This window comes from Hyaena hyaena, unplaced genomic scaffold (assembly GCF_003009895.1).
Source record: "Hyaena hyaena isolate Hyena2069 unplaced genomic scaffold, ASM300989v1 scaffold_492, whole genome shotgun sequence".
In the NCBI taxonomy this organism is placed as follows: Eukaryota; Metazoa; Chordata; class Mammalia; order Carnivora; family Hyaenidae; genus Hyaena; species Hyaena hyaena.
The window spans coordinates 1,233,050-1,256,681 of NW_024081124.1; the positions used below are offsets into that span (position 1 = coordinate 1,233,050).

The following is a 23,632-nucleotide window of genomic DNA, read 5'->3' on the forward strand; positions in this document are numbered from 1 at the left end:
CCTCCCCCTCCCCTCCCTTCCCTTCCCGTGTCCTCTCTCCCCCTCCCTCCCTCCCTTTCTTGAATTTCTTTCCGCAGTTGATAGCCAGGAGGGTTAGTAAGGAGAGGTAAACAGCACTTTGAGTTTGCTGAGACCACAGAGGGGTAGGCGAATACAAAAGAAAGCATATTCCTTGCTTGATACGTGAAGTGGAGTAACTTACCTACTTTTATTGTGCAAAAGTAGGTAGATAAGGAGGTAAGACCTGTTATAAGTAAAAGAAAACTTGTTTTTGAAAATTTGATACCCAGAAGCCTTGAGTAATACTTAAGAGAATTAATGTAGTAAACTATGTGTAAGAAAAAAAGAAAAGAAAAAATAAAAGAATCAATGTAGTCAAGTAGTTAACGAGTTTCACCCTGTGTTGGTGGCGGAAAGGACGGCCTTCCCTGTCCCTGTCGGGCTCTGGTGGGGTGGGGGGAGGACCGGAGAGCATGCGTTGCTGTCCCAGATGACAGCCGCCTGTACCCCCGCCCCCCCCCCCTGCCGTGACCCCCAAGCGATGTGGCTCAGTGTTAAAGACCAAGAGAGGACCGGCGGGGGGGGGGGGGGCCTGTTTGGGGCAGGGGTGGAGACTGACACAGTCCGCAGGGATGTCAGCTCAGAAATACAACTTTTTGAAAGGAGAAACCATAGCCTAAGTTGGAAGGGATAGGAATTGAACTGGAATAAGTACAGATGAACAAGGAAATGTGACTCATCCCAGTTTATGGGACGTGGTGTCAGGAGCTGGAGCCTCAGGCCCTGTCTTCTGCTGCTCGCTTCTGCTCATTTCTCTCAGTGCTGGCTTCGTTTTCTCACCGCACCTTTCTCTTTTGAGATTTGAACTGTGGCTTTTGGTAGCATTTAGGCTTTTATAGCACCATTTACCCTTGGGTTGGGACTCCTTTAATTCCAATATGAAGAATCTCCTAGAAGATCTCATTCTCCTGGCTTGAATCCGTGTTCATTCACTCGTTCTTGCGGCCACTGGGTATGAGGGCATTCTTTGACGGTTCCTACCAGAGATGGATGGGGGTGTGGTGTGTTGGATGTGGGGCAGGTAGGGTTTCTCCAAACCTCAATTCTTTAAAAAAATTTTTTTTAATGTTTTTATTTATTTCTGAGAGAGAGAGAGAGAGAGAGAGAGAGAGAGAGCGCGCGCGCGCGAGCGAGCTAACGATCATCGGAGGGTCAGAGAGAGAGGGAGACATAGAATCTGAAACAGGCTCCAGGCTCTGAGCAGTCAGCACAGAGCCCGACGCGGGGCTAGAACCCAAGAACCAAGAGATCATGACCTAAGCGAAAGTCGGACGCTTAACCGACTAAGCCACCCAGGCGCCCCTTGACTATTCTTTTTATAGCCTGTAGCCTAGTGAGCAATTTTATCTATCTATCTATCTATCTAAAATTTGAATGTTTTATGTATTTTTGAGAGAGAGTGGGAGAGGGGCAGAGGATCTATAGCAGGTTCTGTACTGGCAGGCTGACAGCAGCGAACCTGATGTGAGTATTGAACTCATGAACTGTGAGATCATGACCTGAGCTGATGTCAGACACTCAACCGACTGAGCCACTCAGGTGCCCCGAGCCGTTTTAAAGGAAGAAAGCAGGCTGAGGTGGACAGTCTTGCGTGTAGAGGATCCCCTCTGACGTGGAGCGCTGTCGTGGGCTTGACCACACTTACAGGTGAGGAGAGGGAGACTGAGGAAGGAAGAAGGGAGGAAAGAGACCACTGTCTACGGGGCGGGGCGGCTGGGAGAGACGGCACCGGCCTAGGCCTGCCTGGCGTCAGGCAGCACGCCGTGCCCCCGGACTGTGCTCCAGATTTGCTGTTGCGAAATGAAATTCAAAAGTCCTCCCAAATCTTGTCTTTATAATTTTTTCCCCTAAAACGGATAACAGAGTAGGTTGAAGTTTATGTAAAACTACAGACTGCAGCATAGGCCTCTCGCGGTGCCCTGTGAGGGGTCCCGGATCCCGGCTGTCGCAGGTCCCGTTGGAGACGTGCGAGGTCCCGTCGGAGACGTGGGAGGGCGCCGCTATTGCACGGTCAGCCCGCGGAGCCATCTCTTCCGGACGCAGTGTTCAGGGCCCCTAGCATAGTGTTTGGGGGAGACGCCACGGGGAGACACCGCCGGGAGCAGGGCGTCCTTGTCCTGGGAACGTGGCCCAGAGTTCTCCAGGCAGAGCTTTGCAAGATACGGTCTCACCCTTGTTTGCTCGTCGGCTCCATATCCCTTGTTTTTGAAATGTGGCAAAAGTGGTCTGGGTTGGGGGTGGTTTGGATTTGGAATCCCCTAGCTCTAGCTCTGCGTGGCCCATGTCATGGTCTAAAGGAAAACACATCTAATTTTAATGAGCAAACTTAAAGTTTGCCAGAAATCTGTAAAGATGATTAAATTGAAGCCTTGCAAAATCCCGACAAAATATAAATAAACTTTTGCAGTTATTTGCTAATACATTACCTTTTTCAATATCGATTAACTAATGGAAACTTGCAGGAAATTAATGTTTTCTCTGTTAATTTTAAGTGACTTGGTTTGTACTGATCTAAATTTTTAAAATTAATATGATATAATATCAAAATTATTTAAACAAACCATCTCGATACTTAGTATCTGGATAAAAGATTCTGTTGGTGATTTCAAAAGCTCAAAATGAAGCCAGTGTAAAATTTGTCACTTCACAGAGATGCACCTCACAGCCAGCTATGTGTCACGTAAGTAAACGGGACAGGAGTGCACAGTCCCCAGGCAGGACACCCCAGCGGAAAGCCCGTGCTGGGCCAGGCGTACCAGCTTGCATTTGGCTTTGTAGCCTTAGACTTAGTCAGCCGTTGGGTTGGCCAAGTGCATCCCAGTTAAAGTGGTGTATTTCCCTAAGAGTCAAGTAGAAAATGGTATCTAGTTGGATCTTTGAATGTTGACCTCGTATTTTTGCAGAGGCTCAGTGAAGGTTTACTTTCATGTGATTGATAAAAACAGTTGTAAAACATTATTTTAGAGTAGTCAGTGCCTTGCGAGAAATTGTGAACACACAAAACCAAAGTAAACTGATGGGCACAGTGAACCTCCCTGTGCTCCCGCAGCCTCAGCAGTCGGGGTTGTGAGAAGCCTTGTTGTATCCCTTGTGATTGTGAAGCACTTTACAAACATCATCCATCATTTGTAAGTATTTCATTGCATATCCCTAAGGACTAACAAATTACCGTTAACTACTTGAAAGATCAATAATTATTTAATACTGTTCATGTTATATCAACATCGTAATATTGTCTAATATCCAGTTAGCCTTCAAATTTTTACTTATGTTGTAAATTTGTTTGAGTTCAGTTCTTCCGTTTCCCTCATGGGGTATTGACTGAGGACTCCAGGCCCCTCACTGTGCTCTTTGCTGGCCACGCGTGTCCTGGGGTGTCCGTAACCCTGTTTCTCTGTGTGTTCTGTAAATTGGTGATTGTGCCTGTGGGTGTGGACAAGCTGAGGTTTGTAAGTGAGGCGACCTTTCCTGAATGGTTTATCAGGAGATACATAATGTCTGGTTGTCTTTCTTTTTATTTTTAATATTTTAATTTTTAAAATGTTTGTTTATTTTTGAAAGACTGAGAGAAACCAAGCACAAGTGGGGAAGGGGTGGAGAGAGAGGGAGGCAGGCTTCAGGCTCTGAGCTGTCAGCACAGAGCCCAGCGTGGGACTCAAACCCATGAACTGAGGATCATGACCTGAGCCAAAGTCAGACGCATAACCGACTGAGCCACTCAGGCACCCCCTTAACTGGGTTATTTCTATATAGAGAGACACCTCATTTGATTAAATAGTAATTACTGTTTGATTACTTGGTAGTACAATTTTGTATAGAAAAGGAAGAATAAGTCTTGATTATTTTGCTGTTTTGATTCGTTTTGAAAACCAAGAACAGTTTATTAGCATCCTCTGATGGTGGGACCCGTAGGTTTGTTGTTTTTGATACCACTGTTTCTAAACTGTTCGTCATTGTTAGCTTTATTCATACTCAGATTGTCCCACATGTGGCCAGCTGGATGATTCCTTTTCTTAAAAAACATTTTTTTTTTTTTAACGTTTTGTTTATTTCTGAGAGAGAGATAGCGTGAACAGGGGAAGGTCAGAGAGAGAGACACACACAGACTCTGAAATAGGCTCCAGGCTCTGAGCTGTCAGCACAGATCCCGACTCGGGCTCGAACCCATGAACCATGAGATCATGACCTGATCTAAAGTCAGACACTTAACCAACTGAGCCACCCAGGCGCCCCTGGATGACTCTTTTTAACAAGACCATAGTATTTGACAGCTTCCTTTTTATTTCTAATTTTTTAAAAAAAATGTTTATTTTTGAGAGAGAGAAAGTAGGAATGAGCGAGCAAGCATGGGAGGGGCAGAGAGAGAGGGAGACACAGAATTCTGAGCAGGCTCCAGCCTCTGAGCTGTCAGCACAGAGCCCGACGTGGGTCTTGAACCCATGAACTGTGAGATCATGACCTGAGCCGAAGTCAGACGCTCAACTGACTGAGTCCCCCAGGCGCCCCTTGACAGCTTCCTTTTTATTTAGTGTGTTTGAGATGAACCTAGAACATGTCCTGCCTCAGACTTGAACTCAGCCATTTCTCTGAAAATTCCTGTTCCCTTTAAGTGGCACATCCTATTTGGAACCATATTCTGGGCACTAGGGATGCACATCTCTACTGGATTCGTCAGGTTTTCTAGACCTTTTCAGTGGACGGAACTCACAATTTTTAAAGCCGTGTCATGAATTAATACTGAAACTTGCAATTTGAATTCAGGACTAAGAGTTTGTATTTTTATTTTTTATTTTAATATTTATTTTATTTTGAGAGAGAGGCAGAGAGAGAATCCCAGGCAGGCCCCATGCTGTCAACACAGAGCCCAACGTGGGGGTTGATCTCATGAACCATGAGATCCTGACCTGAGTCACAATCAAGAGTCAGACGCTTAACCGACTGAGCCACCCAGGTGCCCCTAGAGTTTTAATTTTTCACAGGCTCTCCCCATTCTCCCTTCGTCTTATCCTTGAATAATGACTCTGTCATAGACGTCTGCTGCTGCGTTACTTCCCGTACTTCTGCCTGTCAGTCCTCATTCCCAAGACATTTTCTTGTCTTTGGTTTTCTTTTTGTTCATTTTTGATAGAGCACTCTGGCCCCCAGTGACTTCCAGATTCACTGCAGGTGTACATAATTCTCATTTACCAATGATGGGGCACTCCAGGATTTACTGAGGTTTAAAAATTGAAGTATAACATATACATGGACAAGTACATCAGTATTCTGTACAGCATGCCCTTACGGGACCGCTTGAGCCCCTTCTGTGCCTCCTCCCGACTGCTACTCACTCCCCTTCCGAGAAGAAGAAAAAGGCAGCTATTGTTCTGATTTCACATACTAATCATTAGTTTGCCTGTTTCATTAGAATTTTAAACCTTTGATTTCACATTCATGATTTGTGGGAACGAGAGCTCTTTCCAACTCAAATTGTGTCCAGGTAACATTCAGTAGGATAGATCTCCTGGTTTGTCCCATCGGGAACTTGTGTGTAACACCTTTGGGACTTGTGGCGCGGGCGTGTCTCCCGCTGGCCAGAGTTCTGTGTTCTTAGCTGAGTCCTTCCCCCCAGGTGCTGGTGCCTTTCGTGTGTTCCCTTTCTTTTACCTGTAATGTTATGTAAATAGTCTCTCTGTTCTTGTCCATGTATTGAGGCTTTATTGTGCTGGATTTAAAATGTTTTGTGTAGTATAATTTGTTGAGTTTTTTGGCTGTTGGAGGTGGCTCAGGAAGGCCGTGAAGCTAGTTATGCCTCAGGCATCCTTGGCCTCTTTACTGAACCCAGTGGATTTATTTATTTTATTTATTTTATTTTGTGTTTCTTTGTTTTGTTTTATTTTAAATTTTTTAAAATATTTATTTGTGTGGGATAGAGAGAGAGAGAGAGAGAGAGAGACGAACAAACAGACGGCGTGAGCAGGGAAGGGTCAGAGAGAGAGGGAGACACAGAATCCGGAGCAGCTCCAGGCTCTAAGCTGTCAGCACAGAGCCCGACGCGGGGCTCAAACCTGTGAACTGCGAGATCACGACCTGAGCCGAAGTCGGACGCCCAACAGACTGAGCCCCCCGGGCGCCCCTGATGTTAGACCTCCTATGTCTTGTGCAGTTTGTATTTATTATTATGCGCAGCTTTCTTCTTTGGCTTCTTTGATAAAGCTCTTTCTTGGGTTTCTTCCTACTTCTTTGTCTTCCCTTCTTAAGTCACTTTTGTGGCCTCTTCCCCCCCCCCCTCCTCAAAATGGTGATCTTGAGTTAGATCTTGTCTGTCGGGTGTGCACTTGCGCTCACCTGTGGGTGATGCCATCGGTCTTAGGATATAAGTTATTAACAATATTCTGATAACTGCCAAGTCTCTCTCTCTCGCTAAGAATTAAAAAAAGAACACACTTATGGCCATAGGGTTTTCAAACGAAACCTACTGTCGTTTCTTTCCATCACCCCTCAAATTAACACAGCTTCCTGGTGCTGGCGGGCCGGGTCTGAGGGCCCAGAGGGGCCGAGCAGGAGCAGCCAGGGGGTCCCCGGCCGGCAGGAGGGACAGCAGAGTTTGGAAGGTGTAGACGGTGGGCAGGGGCAGACACCGTGTCTGGGAGACTCAGAAAGGAGAGGAGAGAGCAGCCCGTCTTTGTTCAGGGCCTGGGGGTGGTTTGTGAGGACTGCGGTCCCGTGCGGCGTCCCGTCAGGCACCCGGGCACAGGGTGGAAGACAGACAGGGCCCAGGCGTCGCTCCCTGGCCGCGGGCTGGAGCACGCACGGGACGGCTTCCTCTGGCCCTTCTCCCCTCGTCCTTCGTGCCAGGCGGCCTCTTCTGGAGAAATCCCTAACTCCTTGGCCCGTGCAGGCTGAGCTTGGGGGGGCGGGGGGGTGCAGGTCCTCGCAGGAGCAGAAGGTGTCTCGTTCCTAGATGTCCCATTTACGAGAATGAACAGACTTGTAGCCAGTTGTTCTTCAAAGAAACCTGTTTGTTATTTTAAAAAGTGGCCTGATGTTCGGTGGTCAGGCGCGGTTCGGTCTGCCGCGTGCGCTCACGGTGCCGGCGCGGCCGTCTCGCCCGCACCTGGGCCGTGGCCCCGCGCGCACGCCCCTGCCCCCCACTCTGCCCTCCCTGCCCTTGGGGCCGTCCGGTGCGTGACCCTGGGCGTCTCGTTGGCTTCTGTGACGACTGTTGAACTGCCTGTGGAGTTGGGTGTCACTTCTGACTTGCCGTTTTCACCCCCACATCCCCAGGTTGGGCTGATTGATTCTTTCTGTGACGTGTCCCTATTTTCCCTCATTATTCCCACCAGCGGCTACTAAACGCACGCTTCCGGGATCCCTCGTATGCTGTGCTTTTTGTTTGCTTTCTGTGTCACCACTACAGCGTCGGTCTGTGCCGTCTTTCACGCTTAGCACGATTTGGTTTTGAAAATGTAAATCTTGGGGCGCCTGGGAGGCTCAGTCAGTTAAGCGTCCGACTTCGGCTCAGGTCATGATCTCACGGTTCGTGGGTTCGAGCCCCGCGTCGGGCTCTGTGCTGACAGCTCAGAGCCGGGAGCCTGTGTCAGATTCTGTGTCTCCCTCTCTCTCTGACCCTCCCCTGCTCACGCTGTCTCTCTCTGACTCTCAAAAATAAATTAAAAAAAAATTAAAAAAAAATGAAAATGTAAATCTTATGGTCACTTGATCTAACGCCTGTCGTTGCCCACTGGCTCCAGGGCTTACAGGACCCTTTGCCGCCCAGAGGCCGACCTTCCTTCTGCTCCCCCCCCCCCCCCCCCGGTGCAGCCGCCCGCCCAGGTCTGTCTGCGTGGGCTCCCCTGCCTGACCCTCCAGCCTTTGTCCCGTCTGAGGTGTTTCCTCTCCTTCCGGAAGCCTTTTCCGTGCCTTCGTGACGACCACGCGTCCCTTGTGCCCCTCCGGTGGCCGCGCTGTTAGCAGCGAGCACTTGCCTGCGTACCTCCGCGGGAAGGCGCGTCAGTGCCGCCAGGGAGTGGGGTTCCTGGGAACTTAGCAGAACCCGGAAGAAGATGGTTTGGTAAATTATTTAGGTGGAAGGAGGACGCCTTCGTAAAGGTGTGGGACCATCTGCCACCACAGGCAGACGGAGCCTGTCGGAAACCCACGGGCTCAGGCCCTGGGGGCCCCGCGGCAGGGGTCAAAAGTGAGCTCTTGGACCCTTCACGTTGCCTGGGCGGCGCTTCCTGGGCAGGCAGAGGACACGGCCACTCCTGCAGCAGAGGAGGGCGGGGGCCACACAGTGAGTGTTAGAAGTCACCACCTCCTGACTGGAGTGAGAAGCAGTGATGTACTTTGTGGGACCCGTGAGCAAAGTTTCCAGGGGGACGTTTGACCATAATACGCCGATTTCAGAGCTCACCCACCTCTGGTTATAAAACATGGGAAATGCAGCGGGAGGGCGATGTCTGGATAAACTGTAGAATCTTCCATAAGACCTGAGCACAGTGTTGAAGAAAATGGTCAGAGAAACACGCTGTTCATCCAGGAAAAGACCGGGACCACCCTTAACTCAGAGCTCGGTGCTCCACCCACCACGGGCAGCTGTGAGCCGGGTGCTCCGCTGTCATATGGGTACTCCGCCCGCTGCGGGCGGCTGGGAGGTGGGTGCTCCGCTGGGAGGTGGGTGCTCTGCCTGCCATGAGCAGCTGCGAGGTGGGTGCTCTGCTGTGAGGTGGGTGCTCCACCTGCCTTGGACGGCTGTGAGGTGGGTGTTCCGTTGTGAGGTGGGTGCTCCGTCTGCTGCGGGCGGCAGTGAGGTGAGTGCTCTGTCCTGCCCCGGGTGGCTGTGAGGTGGGTGCTCCGTCTGCTGCAGGCAGCTGTGAGGTGGGTGCTCCCCCGTCCCGGGCGGCAGTGAGGTGGGTGCTCCATCCGATGTGGGTGGCTGTGAGTTGTTGGGTGCCCCGTCTGCCGCGGGGGCCTGTGAGGTGGGTGCTCCCCCTGCCGCGGCAGCTTTGAGCTGGGGCTGCGGGCACTGTCCCGGCGCTGACAGCAGCGGTGCGGGTGCTCGCGGCGGGGGGGGGGGGGGGGGGGGGGGGGGAGGGTGCTCACATGCACAGACAAAATGCAGTTCCTTGTCTTCGTGTCTTTCCGTTTTCAGTATCTTCTTTAAAAATGCCTTAGAATAGCTATTTAAAAGTAAACCTAACATTTCTTTGTTTTGAAATACAGTACGATTTAAAACCTTAGAGAAGTCTACTTTGACTTTCAGGCAAAAATTTAGGTTCATAAAAAATCTTTCAAATTTTGAGAGGAGGCAGAGCAGGAGTGATGAGCTCATGTGTGTGGGGAAGGTGCACCCGGAGAGAGAATCTTAAGGAGGCTCCATCCATGCTCAGCGCAGAGTCCAACACGAAACTCCATTCCACGACCCTGGGATGATGACCTGCGCCAGAATCAAGAGTCAGACGCCCAACCGACTGAGCCACCCGGGCGTGCAAACCGCCCCCCGCCCCCTTTTTTTAAGTAGGCTTCATGCCCAGCATGGAACCCAGTGCAGGGCTTGCACTCATGATCCTGAGGTCAAGACCTGAGCTGGGATCAAGAGTTGGATGCTTAACAATCTATCGAGCCCCCCAGGTGCCCCATTCATATTTAAATATACATAAAATTTGACTTTTGGCACTGTGTTTCACTGGCATGTTGGGGTGTTAGGTCCTGGTTGCTGAAATAACACCACCTCCTTATTCCTTCGGACGTTGAGGTTTTCTCTGTCACTGACCCCCTGTTCGGTCTGTGTACCGCATTCTGGTTGTATTACACTTAGTTTTACCGTCAGGCTGAGCTCCGAGTCTGGTGGCCGGACCCCTGTTCAGGCCCCCAGCACATCCCTGCCCACCTGCTTTCTCGAGAGGGCTTGGCTCCCGCTTCTCAGAGCCCCTCCCTGCTCCCCTGCTGGTGATTTCGGTATACAGTGCACGTGTGTATTTGCTGCCAGGATTGTGTTGACTGCTTCATGGGCATATAGGTATATCCGTGTGCGTCACACTTTATAGTTTACGTCTGTGCAATCCTGCTGAATGTCAGTGATCCCTCATTAAAGCTGTTAAAAATTCGTACATGGTGTGTACCATCAGTAGGTCGTTATTAAGCCCTGTGTCCCCAGGAGCCATCAGACGCTCCCCCTCACCTGGTCCAGTAGGCTCCCTTGTTGGCCTGCGTCCCCTGGCCTCACCAGTCCTTTCTTCCGTCATCCTGTCTCCGTGGCAGAGCACTCTCTCCGGAAGAGACCAATCTCATGACGCCACTGCCACTTCTATAGGCCCTGCTACTATCCTTAGACCCCTCCGTGTACTGGAGGCGTGGCTGACAACCAGGTCGTCACACAGGCAGGCTCACAGAGCCTTCGCCCTCCGCATGCGGCGTCTGCGGGGCAACACAGGAACCCCAGCTGTCGAGGTGTATCCCCGAGGTCACAGAGGGCTTGTCACATAGACACACAGACGATGGTGTACATGAAGCCTGGTTCAGCTCAGGAGATGCCAGTGAAAAGGCACGAAGTCCTCGTGGTGCTTCTGAAGGCGAACCCTAAAGACCACAGGCTAAGGCTGACTGGCAGTACTGGCTTCACTTCCCTCTGAGCCATCGGTGAGGGACGGGCCTCCTATCTCTGCAAGTTCCGCCTACGTAGGCACCGTGAGGTCACCTGGGTGCTCAGGACCTCGCTGGAATCCAGGGTGGAAACGAGTGCTTAGAAGGGGATCATGTGGACACTTTGCTTCCCTGTTGGTTTCCTTCTGCTACAGAAATGGGAACGTTTGGGCCGTCAGGTAGCATTTTGCTAATGGATCCAGGTATATCCGTTGAATAGTTTAGAATTTATAACATGATATTCATGTTCTGTAATTTATCTGTTGGGTGAAAATTATGTGCTTAAAAGTTTTGACCAGTTTTTTTTCCCCCCACAGAACTCAACAAAAATCCAGTGGAAGGCTTTTCAGCAGGTTTAATAGATGACAATGACCTTTACCGATGGGAAGTCCTTATCATCGGTCCCCCTGACACACTTTAGTAAGTACCGTGGACCTAACTCTGAAGTAGCTCTCTTATTAATTGAAATATAAACTGTTTTGAAGTGAAATTATTCAGAGCAGATGGAATGGCTATAGTTAGGTGAACTCATTTGTATTAAATGATCATGTATAGGATTTTTGTGTTCTGCTCGAAACCCCAGTGTCTAAAGCCTTCTGCTTTCTTAAATATATAATAGTTTCTGAAATTTAGATGTTCTTAATAGCTGGAATAAATTTCTTACTGAAAAAATGTTTTTAAGGTGAGCTTGTATATAAATAGTGTATTTTTTACTTGTTTCTCAGATATTGAATTAATTTTGGCAGAATAGGGGAAAGAAAATTCTTGATTGAAATGTTTCTCCGTCTTCCTTTCCCTTGTGCTTCCTGTGCCTCACCCCAGAGGGAACACTGTCATTTCAGATACTAGGTTTTACCGTGCTTTTAGCACTTTATCCGTTTGATTAAGTATAGTATTAATCTTGGAGATTTTCATACAGAACACAGTTTACACATCAGTGTCTTCATGTTGGAGAGAACTTCCAAGATCAAAAATTTTAGTGACTCTTCGATTGGGAACCCCCACAATAGTGATCACAACCAAGGTGTTTTGACCCTAAAATGAACCAGTGTTTACCTTTTCCCACTTCATAAAAATGATTGTTACAGCTAATCACTTTTAGTTCATCATTATTAACAGATGTAAAGTTAGACAGCACAATGTAGTGATATCAAAAAGAGCGATAGAAGAAGAGAGATGGGATTTCTTAAATATTTTATGTCCTACATTTTATTTTAAGATGTTTTTAAATGTTTATTTGTTTTTGAAAGAGAGACAGTGTGAGCGGGGGAAGGGCAGTGAGAGGGAGAAACAGAATCTGAAGCAGCTCCAGGCTCTGAGCTGTCAGCACAGAGCCCGACGTGGGGCTCGAACTCACGAACCGTGAGATCATGACCTGAGCCGGAGTCAGTCGCTCAACCGACTGAGCCACCCAGACACCCCTTCTGTCCTATATTTTAGAGTCAAAGGTCACAGTCTTATTTTCTGCTCTAAGTGTTTGCAGACTAACTTAAACTTACTAATATTTAATGGATATTTTTTTTACTAATATCTAACTATTATTATTATTATTTTAGCAGCAGGTTAGAAGTTTATTAGTATAAGATGAGGAAGGAAGAAGAGTAGGAAAGCGCTCTTTACAGAGAGGGGACATTCGAGAGCGAACGCCTGCGGCTGTAGGCCCTTGTTTTGTAAGGTTCTGGCTGCCCCTTCCCTGTGCCCCTTCCCAGGTCCCACTTACTGGCCGGAGAGCTCGGGGTGCTGCGTGTCCATTCTGTCAGGTGTCTTTGGTCTAATTCTGAGCGAAACCTGAGGGGGAGTAGGCGGGGCCTGTTACGTCCTTAGGAGGAGTCTTACCCGTGGTGGGGGGGGGGGGGGTTTCTGCTGTGGCCACACACTCCCGGCCTTGTTCCAAAACACGGCTTTTCCCACCCGGGGTCCCGGGTCCTGACCTTTCCCTCTCTGCCTGCTGAGTCCCATCCTTTCCTGTCATGTTCCCCCCTTTGAACACGTGACTCCTTACTGCCATTAGGAATTGGGACAACGACCCATCTTAACTGCCTCCTGATGAAAGGGGGCGATGGCCGGGGTACCGCGGTCAGGGCAGGGTCGGGGGTCGATCCAGGGTCCGAAGTGCTGGGAGGTGGTTGGAACCTCTGGGCTAGCAGAATGTTCTCGGGTGTCTTATTTTTCTGGCACATCGACGGGCTTCTACAGCTGACATACAGAGAGTGTCCGACTAACAAGCATTAATATTCCAACGGCAATGCCTCCCGGGGAGGAGGCCGCACCAAGGAAGGGAAAGACGCCCTGTCACTGTCCCTGAAGTCCCTGACGTGTCTGGTCATTCGCTCTAACTTCACGATAGTTTTCCTCCCTCTTCCGTATTTATTTGGATCTTGTGATATTGTTGGTTAGAATAACTAAGCATTTTAACTAGGTTTTGGTTCTCGGTCCTCACGTCTCCCTTTGGCCGTCCAGTTTCCAGTGCCCACCGGAGCGACTCCACAGGGAGTATCTAACTTTACCCCGAGGGGAGATTGCTCCCCAGTATCCAGATCAGCGTGAGTTCAGGCGCTTGTTTACCTGTCCCGGAGCCAGCAGCGCGGTTGGCCCTAATTCAGTCATAATGTCCCTTTCTGGCAAGGGCATGGGGCGCTGACGTGACCAAACTAGAGTGCGGGGGGGAAAGTCTCCCCGTTTGCACCCAGGTGGCCGAGAGAACAACTTAGTCATGAGTTTTCTGGAGACGCCCCAATAGTTACGCTGCATTTGGGTGCTTGGAGGGAGTGGGAAGGCGGACAGAGAAGCTGGCTCTGGTGTCAAGGAGGAAATCAACTGGTTTTCCCTCTGTTTCCAGAGTTACCCGAGGCTCCGGGTATCTGTTCCTTCAGGGACGCCGGCTAACTGAGCCCTCGCAGGTTGGGGTCCCCACGGGCATTCGGATCTCGAGTGACTGTCTCCACACAAGGGGCCTGGCTTCCGGGGTTTCCACTTCCGTTGTCCCCGCAGAACATTATTGTTTCCAGGGCCCGGAATGGCCGCGTATATGGCACTTGGTGCCAGAACTTCGGGGAGTCTGCAGCCTTAGATTTCTTGTAAGCCTCCTTTCCTGTTTTTACTCTTCTCTTAATCTTGGCTGTAATATACCCAATTGGCAGCTGGTAATAGCTCCTCCAGGGTCCCTTCCCGGCCATCAGCCAATTTTTGCAGTTTTCTCCAAATATCTGGGGCTGATTGAGTGATGAATTTGTCCTTCAGAATTGTCTTCGCCTCAGAGGTCGTAGGGGGAGATAGCCTTATATTTAATGAGAGCCTCCCTTAACTTTTCCAGGAAGGCCACCAGGGCTTCATCCTGTGTCTCTATGATAGTGGCTATTTTAACGTAATTTAAGGGCTTAACCTTCTTCTTCTTCTTCTTCTTCTTTTTAATGTTTTATTTATTTCTGAGAGAGAGACAGAGACAGACAGACAGTGTTGAGCAGGCGAGGGTCAGAGAGAGAGGGAGATACAGAATCTGAAACAGGCTTCAGGCTCTGAGCTGTCAGCACGGAGCCCGACGCAGGGCTTGAACCCACGGACCATGAGATCATGACTTGAGTTGAAGTCGGACGCTTAACCAACTGAGCCCCCCACGCGCCCCTCTTTTATCTGTCCTAAATCTTACGATGAAAAAGGTACTTGTAACCTTATCGTGGTGGTGCCTCGCTGTGTTTCTGCTTCCGCCGCTCCTGCTTCCTGTAGGGGAAATGCACCTGTTAGGTTCCGGGGAGGGCCTGGGTAAGGTGGGCAGCAGGGTGTACAGGGCATGTTTTTAAGTCTGGCTGTGTAGATCGCGGACCTGAGGAGAGGTTGAGGTGAAAGTCTTCCCTTCCTCCTTCTCTGGGTCTGCTTGGGGTACAGGCGAGGGGCCCTTAGTTTCCCCCTCCCTGGTTGGGGGAACCCTTGGAAAGCATCGCCAGTAGACCAGGATCGACCTCACACTTACCTCGATTTTCTCTTAAGGCCCAAAAACACTGAACACAGGGGCTTGTCCCCATTTCCCTTCGCATTTGCAAATCAAGTCCAGTTGTAGGGCCGTATCGTAGTTGATATTTCCCTCTGGTGCCAGGTTTCCTCCTCCAGTCCGTACTGGGGCCAGGCCTCGGTGCAAAAAGAAAATGAGTCGCTTTTTCTTCAGGGTTTGTGGATCAAAATCATCCCAATGTTTCAAAATGCGTCCCAAAGGGGTATTGGCCTCAGTGTGGGAATTTCCCATCTAGAGGAAAAAGACGGAGAGGCACCCCTTATCTCAGTTTCCTGTATCTGGGCAGGGGAGCCTCACCTCCCGGCCCTGCAGTTTGGCCGGGTTGCGACTGGCAGCCAGAAGCCCTGTCAGTCTGTTAAACGCTGGGATTAGTCACTCTTACCCAGGCTCGACCCTGCTTCCGAGAGCTGACCTGTGTTCCCTGGTTTCTCCGACCACTCCATTCCTGCCAGGCGGTATGGACCGTGGCCCAGCGAGACTCCCCTGGTTGTAAAAGGACACACTAATTTTATTTTGGCACAACAGTAATTTTATCGATCATCAGCCATTGTGGGAGGCTAAAAGGGCTAAAGACGAGGTCTATTCCCCTGCCTTTTCCAGCAATGCCCAGATGTGTCCCAGCTGTGTCCCAGCTGTGTGGGTGTCTGTTTTCAGCACACACCAGGCCCCATGTATCCCAGCAAAAGCCCTTCATATGTCGTGGTCGTCCGTCAGTGGGCACAGGCATCCGTTCCTCTCCACAACGCCAGTGTGGAGTATTTGGAGGCCGGCACCGAGGGTATTGACGGCATTGCCATTGTTGTCTCAGTCTTTGGATCAGAGGAGAGGCAATTTTACTCTTAACCCAGTGTACTTTTAAAATCCGTTCATTTTAACCTTAGTCCATCCATCCTGACCACACATAAAATTCCTTTTCAGAGATTTCCCTTCACAAACCTACAACTTCCCTTTGCATTCAGATTTTGTCCCAAGCCATTTTTCTCCAAATAAGCAAACAAATTACTTTATTTTACCCTCCAATAGAAATGTATTTCTATTCCTTATCTTTCGTATACATCGCCTACTTTTCTACATACAGAGCTGCTTTCCTTATTCCCATCAGTCGTAACTACACTTAGCAGAATTTTAACTCTTAGAAACCATAGTCTCCAGTGAAAACTTAGTAACCAGTTGTAACCTGTCACACCAGAATTCTTTGGATGCCAAATTCATGAACCACTTAAACACAAAACGTGTTTACCAATAGACCCAAATAGCCTTAGTTTCCCTGCAATAAGAAGTCAAAAGCGCAAACCTATGTTCAGTAGTCAGTGCTTTAGCACTCCATTCTATTTGGAAGAGACCTAGGTGTCCAGTGAATTCAATCCCATTTATCATGCAAGCAAAACTTTTTTATAAAGTTTCAGGTTACCAAAGACTGAAGGGTATCTTCACAATTACCTATGAAAACTTTGAGACAGAATTAACCACCATTTTACGTCATCTATTTTGCTAACTAGGTGGAACAGAGATAACACGAACTTACTTGACCTTCAGGAAACCTAGATAGAATAAAAAGTTTTATATTTTATACTGATAAACAGGTTCGTCTCAAACCAACAAACTTAAAACTAGCCAAAACCTCAAATAAGTTCCTCCTGCCTCCACCTAAAAGTCAGTTTGTTCCCCATGTCAGTTTTTATCTGGAGCACCAGTGGGGACATCTGAAGTGGGTGGTCCGAGTGGGTGCTCTTTGCTCCTTCACAGGAGGGTGGGAGGAGGAGCCGGTGGTGCCTGGGACGCTGAGGGTGGTGTAGGGACCAGTCTGTAGGCTGCACCCACGGAGGCGCAGAAACAGCAGGAGGGAGGGCAGGGCTGAGGAGGGGAGGGGCGGCCAGGACGCCTGGAGGCAGATGAAATCCCAGGGGACAGACAACAAGACGTCTCGTCGTCCTAAAGCCTGTCCGCTTAGACAGTTGAGCAGATGCAGATTTTTTTTTTTTTTTTCCACCAGCAAGTAGAAGTGGGGAATCTGTGTCAGGCCAGAGAGGACAGGGAAGTTCCCCGAAACAAAAGGAGTTTTGGCAGCTGCTTGGGAATATTCCTTCCAGTCCCCGTCTTGAGGTAGACGAGGCAGAGGCAGTTGGCTGTAGTTTCCACCTGCATCTTGTGAGAGCTTGCCAGAGTCTTTTCTCCCATCACCGCCGTGCGCCTCAGGGGCAGGAGGAGGGGGGTGAGCCCAGAAGGCGTGACGTAAGTCCTGCTCTCCGCTCCTCAAGAGGTGTTTGAAAATGGAAGGTAAAAAACGGGAACGTGGGAGGCGAGCCATGCCAGAGTGTCAGAAGTGGAGGCAAGTAGAGGGCCGCCTTCCACTGTAGTTGTGAAACCTGTGAGGAGGACCCTTTGGAGGGAACCCAGATCACCCCTAGGAGGATGTGCGATGGATCAGTCCCGGGCTTCTCCACTGTTTCCCAAAAGGAGAGGCTGACCGAGGAGAATTCTACCAGGTACCCAAGTGGGCGGACAGGGATCAGGTTCTGCCGAAGGCCTTCAGGCATCCACCAAAGACTAGCCTTGGTCAGGACCCGTCAGTTACTGTTTGGCCTCCCTTGATTCCCGTGTATCCAGGCGTTTTTCTCGGAAGGAAATTGGGGCTCCACCACACCAGCGTTCCCAATGATGTTGGGGATCAGCTGGGGGGAGACCCAAGGAGCCAGTCACCGGAGACTTGAGAATGGCAGTCATGCTATTCACTCTTCACTGGCCGAGCGGTGCCCGTTGTTTGTTTGAGAGCTTTCTTTAGGATGGAAAGAAAAGGGGGCGGTGCCAACTGCTCTTTACTTAACAGTTTGAAGACGTTGATGTCCCGGATGAGCCGCCAGAGAAGTGTTGGAGCATTTCTTATCTCAGTACCTGGGATTTGTTGTCTCGCTGCTTCGAAGAATGAAGAGGTGGACACAGTGAGCAGCAGGCCAGAGTTCATGAGGGTGTAAGCTCAGAAAAGAAGTACAGTAGGAAACCTCTCTTTACAGAGAGGGGAAACTCGAAACTGAATGCCCAGTATTTAATGCTTTATAAGATGGATTGTGAGTGGCTAGTTCAGGTTCCATACTGTTTTCATTTTTAAAATTTAAAAAAATTTTTTATTTTTAAACGTTTATTTTTGAGACAGAGAGAGACAGAGCACAAGCCGGAGAGAGGCAGAGAGAGAGGGAGACACAGAATCTGAAACGGGCTCCAGGCTCTGAGCTGTCAGCACAGAGCCCAATGTGGGGCTCGAACCCATGGACTGCGAGATCATGACCTGAGCTGAAGTCGGGCACTTAACCGACTGAGCCACCCAGGCGCCCTTCTGTACTGTTTTTAGAAGTGGGGGTTTTGGGACACAATGCAGTGACCTTTTCAGAGCTAGAGGAACACCTGAGGAACAGAGCAGTGGGTCTGTGTCCGAGTTTCTTGGGGACTATGCTTCTTCACTCAGTTGTGGTCCTTTTTTTAAGTTTATTCATTTATTTTCATAGAGGCAGAGAGAGAATCCCAGGGAGGCTCCGTGCTGTCAGTGTGGAGCCTGAAAGGGGGCTCTGTCTCGTGAACTGCAAGATCATGACCTGAGCTGAACTCAGGAGTCAGGTGCTCAACCGACTGAGGCCCCCAGGCGGCCCCAGAATGTTACCCAAAGGATGAAGAAGGGGGTAGTTCCTTTTTTTTTTTTTTTTAATTAAAAACATTTTTTAAATGTTTGTTTTTGAGAGAGAGCACAAGTGGGGAAGGGGCAGAGAGAGGGAGACACAGAATCTGAAGCAGCTCCAGGCTCTGAGCCATCAGCACAGAGCCCAACACCAGGCTCAAACCCACGAACTGTGAGATCATGACTCGAGCCAAAGTCCGACACCCAGTTGACTGAGCCCCAGGCACCCCTTAGGGTAGTTTCTTCTTAGTTTGAGGTATTTTATATGGAGTGTAGAAACTTGTTTTTCCTGGAAGCTCTCTGGCAGACGGGCTCTTGTCTCTCTCAGAATTAAGCCACTTGCTCATTTCTTCCCAGTAACTGGTTAAGATGAGGGAGATTGCCACAATCGGTTTAGAGGAGTTATTCTGGGATGGAAGAGATTTTGAAGTGTTAATAGATAGGGTAAGAGTTAACTGGGACGGAGGGGCACCTGGGTGGCTCAGTTGGTTAAGCGTCTGACTTCGACTCAGGTCACGGTCTCACAGCTGGTGCGCTGGAACCCCGCATCGAGCTCTGTGCTGACAGCTCAGAGCCTGGAGCTGCTTCCGATTCTGTGTCTCCCTCCCTCTCTGCCCCTCCTCTGTTCATGATCTGTCTCTCTCTGTCTCAAGTATAAATTAACCCTAAAAAATTTTAAGAATTAACTGGACAGATATTCTGGCAAAGGTAATGAGAGGTGGGGGTAAATGGAAGGGGAGCCACAGATTAATCATTTCATAGGGGGAACAGACTGTAATCGGGCCTAGAAGACAAGGGGTGGGGCCTGGGGTGTAGCAACAGTAAAGTTGAGCGTATGGAACTTCAGGAAATGAGGGTGGAGAGGGAGCTGAGGTCTAGTTGAAGTTGATAAACGCTGCTAAAGAGTGTGGATTTGTCTTCCGTCCTGATGACAAAGCATAGCCGTTGAGGAATTTGATACCAGGAGTTGCCAGTTAGGAATTCGATGCACATTCTAAAATAGAAGCCTAAGCATTGTAACTTTGGGATTGCAGATTGTATTTAACTTCAGTTTACTTGCATTTTATTTCTGCAACAGAAATTTGTTTTTCACAGGGTTACTGTAAAACTTTTGTCAGTCGGTGGGAGAGCTGGGCTGGGAGTCGGGGCTGAGCCGGACAGCAGCAAGGAGATGCACAGCCTTTGTCCAGACGGCAGAGTGCTAGCGAGTGCGGGGGCCGAGGGCAGTCCCTGAGGAGGGCCAGGCAGATTAGCCAGGAAGGGGAAGGAGAGGAAAGTGTGTTCAGAAGTCAGCTCCCTAAACTGTTACCCGGTACCAAGAATCAAGTATTTCATGGTGAGTGTTGGTTGAGCAGCGTGGAGAGCAAGGGCACCATCTTGCAGTTGTTGGGGGCCGTCTCTTGTGTGGGGGTGCCCAGACCTCAAGTGTAGATCACTGCCCATGGAGATGGGGGCCGTCTCTTGTGTGGGGATGCCCAGACCTCAAGTGTAGATCACTGCCCACGGAGATGGGGGCCGTCTCTTGTGTGGGGGTGCCCAGACCTCAAGTGTAGATCACTGCCCACGGAGAGACACCGAGGCTGACAGGGGGCATGTAGGGTTGGAAGTAAGTTAATGAGGACTTAGATGGTGCCTGACCCTAACTGGACAACTCAGTACTTGCTAGACCATTCTTCGTGTACTGACAGGAAGAATTAACAACATACTACAGTTTTTTAGACGCTCTTGTGTTATTTTTATGTGGCATCATTAGCCTTCCCTTAGTCACTAGAGGGCGCTGCACACTGCTCAGTGACTAACGCACTCGGGCTTTCTGTACGATTGAGTGATGCCATGAGTATTAATTTAGCCGTTATATTTATCTTTCTGTTAGTGTTCTGTGCATTAATGAGTCTTCCTGGTGACGTTCAGGGTAGCCTGTCTAGGCTGTCTTTCTGTGAAGGACACTGAGGCTGGCGTGCTGTACCTGCTCGGTTTTAGCCTACTGGGTATCAGCCATGTCCACAGAATGGGAGACTCCAGGGAAGGGTGGAGGCAGATTTGTGGAGGACGTCAGGAGACTTGGATATCACCACGTAACTTTAAATTTTATACATTTGTGTGAATGTGCACCTTTTATTACCTCCTACTGTCTTTGTGTTGCATCAGCACCAGCTGGTGTGTTCAGAGAGCGTGCTTTATTTTATTCCTCACCGCTGGCAGTGGTGTGGAAACTTGGTGGAATATTAAGATCATGTGTATTTTGTCGCACTGGGCACAGGACGCAGTGGGTAGAGGACCTGACGGGGCTCTGGGTAATCTTACCTTATGGCAGAGCACACGCCTTGTGTCCTGCATGAGCGTTCAGAAGGAACGAACCTGGTGCTGCTCACCTGGCAGCTGATGGGTCAGCGGCCGTGCCACGGCAGCCATTGCTCAGCGCTCAGGATCAGGGGCTCTGGGGCCTTTGTCTGTCTCCTCACCTCTGCCCCTTTCATCGGCTGTGTGACTTTGAACAGTTATGCAAACTTTGTGTTAGCGGTTTCATTTTTAGGGTAAAAACCCTATGCCTGAGAAGTGTTTGGAATGTTCAGTGTTCTGTGGCTTGTAATCGCAAAAAACTGGAAGCAGTCAAGTATATTACGAGTGTGGTAAATTGTGGAACGTGGCACATAAATGAACAAGAAACCTGTATCAACAGGAGTGTTTTTATAAGAACAGTGTTGAGCGAATTTAAGACGACAGCATACGTGTATCGTTTATATAAAGTAAACGTGGCAGAATGCAAGGATCTGACAAAATGGAACAATGAGATCTGGTCCTGATAAGATTTTTATAATTTAGTACAAAACAGTAAGTGGGGCTAATGGAAGAAACGTCATCTAGGGGTAGGGTTCTCAGCCCTGTCAAATGTGAGACTTTTCTGGGTTGCAGACTTGTTTAATAACATGCTGACGATTGTACTGATTCTCTTCATCAGTATCTGTGATGAAGAGAATATATAATGGAAGGGGAGAAGTTTTTAATTTGTTGATGCTTTTTAATAAACTGTCCTTTTACTCATCACAGTAACATCTTTGCATCTTTGAAAAATAGTGAATATGTGACATTAATGTTTAGTTTACAATATTTTGTACCTTGGGGGTTTGCACTCCTCTTTGCTAATTCGGCTCTTTGCTGGAAGTTTGCACCCACAAGCTAGGACCATGGAGCTCAGGTTTTAAAAAAACGGGTAGGATTCTATAGGTGAAAGATGTGAAGGAGTCCAGCTGTAGGAGAAAACCTGTAAAGGTTTTACAGTAACGTGGGGTTATTGGTTCAGAATGGGAGTGACCTGTAGACAGAGTGAAAATTGTGTGCTTTAAACCTTTGGGGTTAATTCTGTTAATAAAACTTGACATTTTAAAGATTAAAAATAATTTAAGAGACAGTTTTTCATGGTAGGGATTCCAGTGAGCTAATGTAAAGCGGATCTGATCAGTCAAGATTAGGGGACGTAGCAAAGCTGCCTTAGCACCGAGGAGGAGCCTTGTCAGTGGAATCAAGTATGGGGCTTTGTGGCAGCTCTTTTCATGTCCTTTTACAAAGATTCTTGGATGTTTTCCGCGTTTGCTCCTTTCAAACTGGCCTCCCCCCTACCCCCTGCCACAACCCATAATCGGAAATATTTTACATCATGATCTGACGTATACTTAAGTGCAGACATTAAGGGAGTAAAAACACACATGTAGATTACTTACGTAAAACAGACTATTTGAGAAAAGCGCCTGTGTTTTCTGTTCAGTTTTTTTATGTCATGAAAGAGAACTGGTTAGTAACTCACTTGATTGGTTTTGTAGCCCCGGTTTGAAGAGCGAGTGCATAGGGTTAGCAGTTCTGGCACTGGCTCTGGCCGGTCCACGGTAGCCCGGGCCGGAAGGTGGGTGCTTCTGGGGGGGCGGGGGGGCGTCCCAGCCTCTAGCCTGCAGCTTTCCCCCTTCGATGAATCATTCTGTAAGTTATGAAAATGGAGGCCATGCGGCAGGCATAGAAGTTGTCATACTCTTCCGTAGTAGCCCTGGGTGTCTGTACTGCATTCAGTCTGTTTTTCTTACAGGGCCACCCGGGGCGATGTTCCTTCTTTCTCTTGACGAGGCCCCTCCTCGTGTTTTCTTCCGGCTGCTCAAGTGCTGGTCTCCTCGCACCTGCACCTGCGCGTCTTCTAGCAAACAGAGTAGTTTCTGCCCCTCCTTTTAAAAGCCTTTCATTTGTGCTGTTTCCCCAGCTAGTTATCCCGTTCTTTAACTGTGGAACTTTTCAAATTGTCCTGCCCTGGGGCGCCCGGAGGGCTCAGTTGGTTAAGGGTTCCGACCACGTCGGGCTCTGTGCTGGCAGCTCGGAGCCTGGAGCCTGTTTCAGGTTCTGTGTCTCCCTCTGTCTCTGACCCTCCCCCGCTCATGCTGCCCCTCTCTCTCTCTCTCTCTCTCTCTCAGAAATAAATAAAACAGTAAAAAAATTAAACAAACAAACAAACAAAAAATGACCCAGCCCCTCACGCTTGCCCTTTACCGCCCCGCTGTCTCTGACCCTTTGCGGCGGCCTGCCGGCTGTTGCCGCGGCTGCCTCACCACGGCGGGTCTCTGGGCCGGGGGCCCACTGGCCTCTCCTAGGGACTCCGTGTTTGGTGTGGATGATCTGGCTCTCTGTCGTTAAGCCCTCCCCCAAATCCTTTATGATCAAAAAAAGGCAATAAAAATTAGTACTTGCTTGTAGTTAAAAATTCAGTCTATACTGAAGTGCACAAACCAGTAAGTAAAAGACCCCGTGGTCCTGTGCCCAGAGTTGACCACAGCTGTGTGTTGCTGTCATGTTCACATACAGTTTTCTATTTGTATATAAACATATCCCCATTTTTTTCTTCTTTCTTTTTTTGTTTTTGTTTTGTAATGTTTATTTTTTTTAATTTTTATCTTTTTTTTTGCAAATAGTTTATTGTCAAATTAGTTTCCACATAACACCCAGTGCTCATCCCCACAAGTGCCCTCCTCCATGCCCATCCCCCCTGTCCCCCACATCCATCAGTCCTCAGTTTTTGTCAGCATTCAAGAGTCTCTCATGGTTTACCTCCCTCCCTTTCCCCCACCATTTCCCCCTTTTTCTCCCCCTTGTTCCTCAGTTAAGTTCCTCCTAATCCTCCTATACGTGCAAACATATGGCATCTGTCCTTCTCTGCCTGACTTATTTCGCTCAGCATAACACCCTCAAGGTCCATCCATGTTGCTACACATGGCCAGATCTCATTCTTTCTCATTGCCACA

General features: G+C 49.0%; 1 protein-coding gene across 1 annotated transcript in view; it reads left to right on the top strand.

Annotated features, from left to right (window-relative positions):
• UBE2G1 (ubiquitin conjugating enzyme E2 G1) overlaps positions 1 to 23,632 on the top strand; it is a 123,892-nt gene that overhangs the window by 70,226 nt on the left and 30,034 nt on the right. The window contains exon 4 of the mRNA XM_039254527.1: positions 11,001 to 11,103. Within this exon, the coding sequence (XP_039110458.1) occupies positions 11,001 to 11,103 (103 nt within the window). The remainder of the gene's footprint in view (positions 1 to 11,000; positions 11,104 to 23,632) is intronic.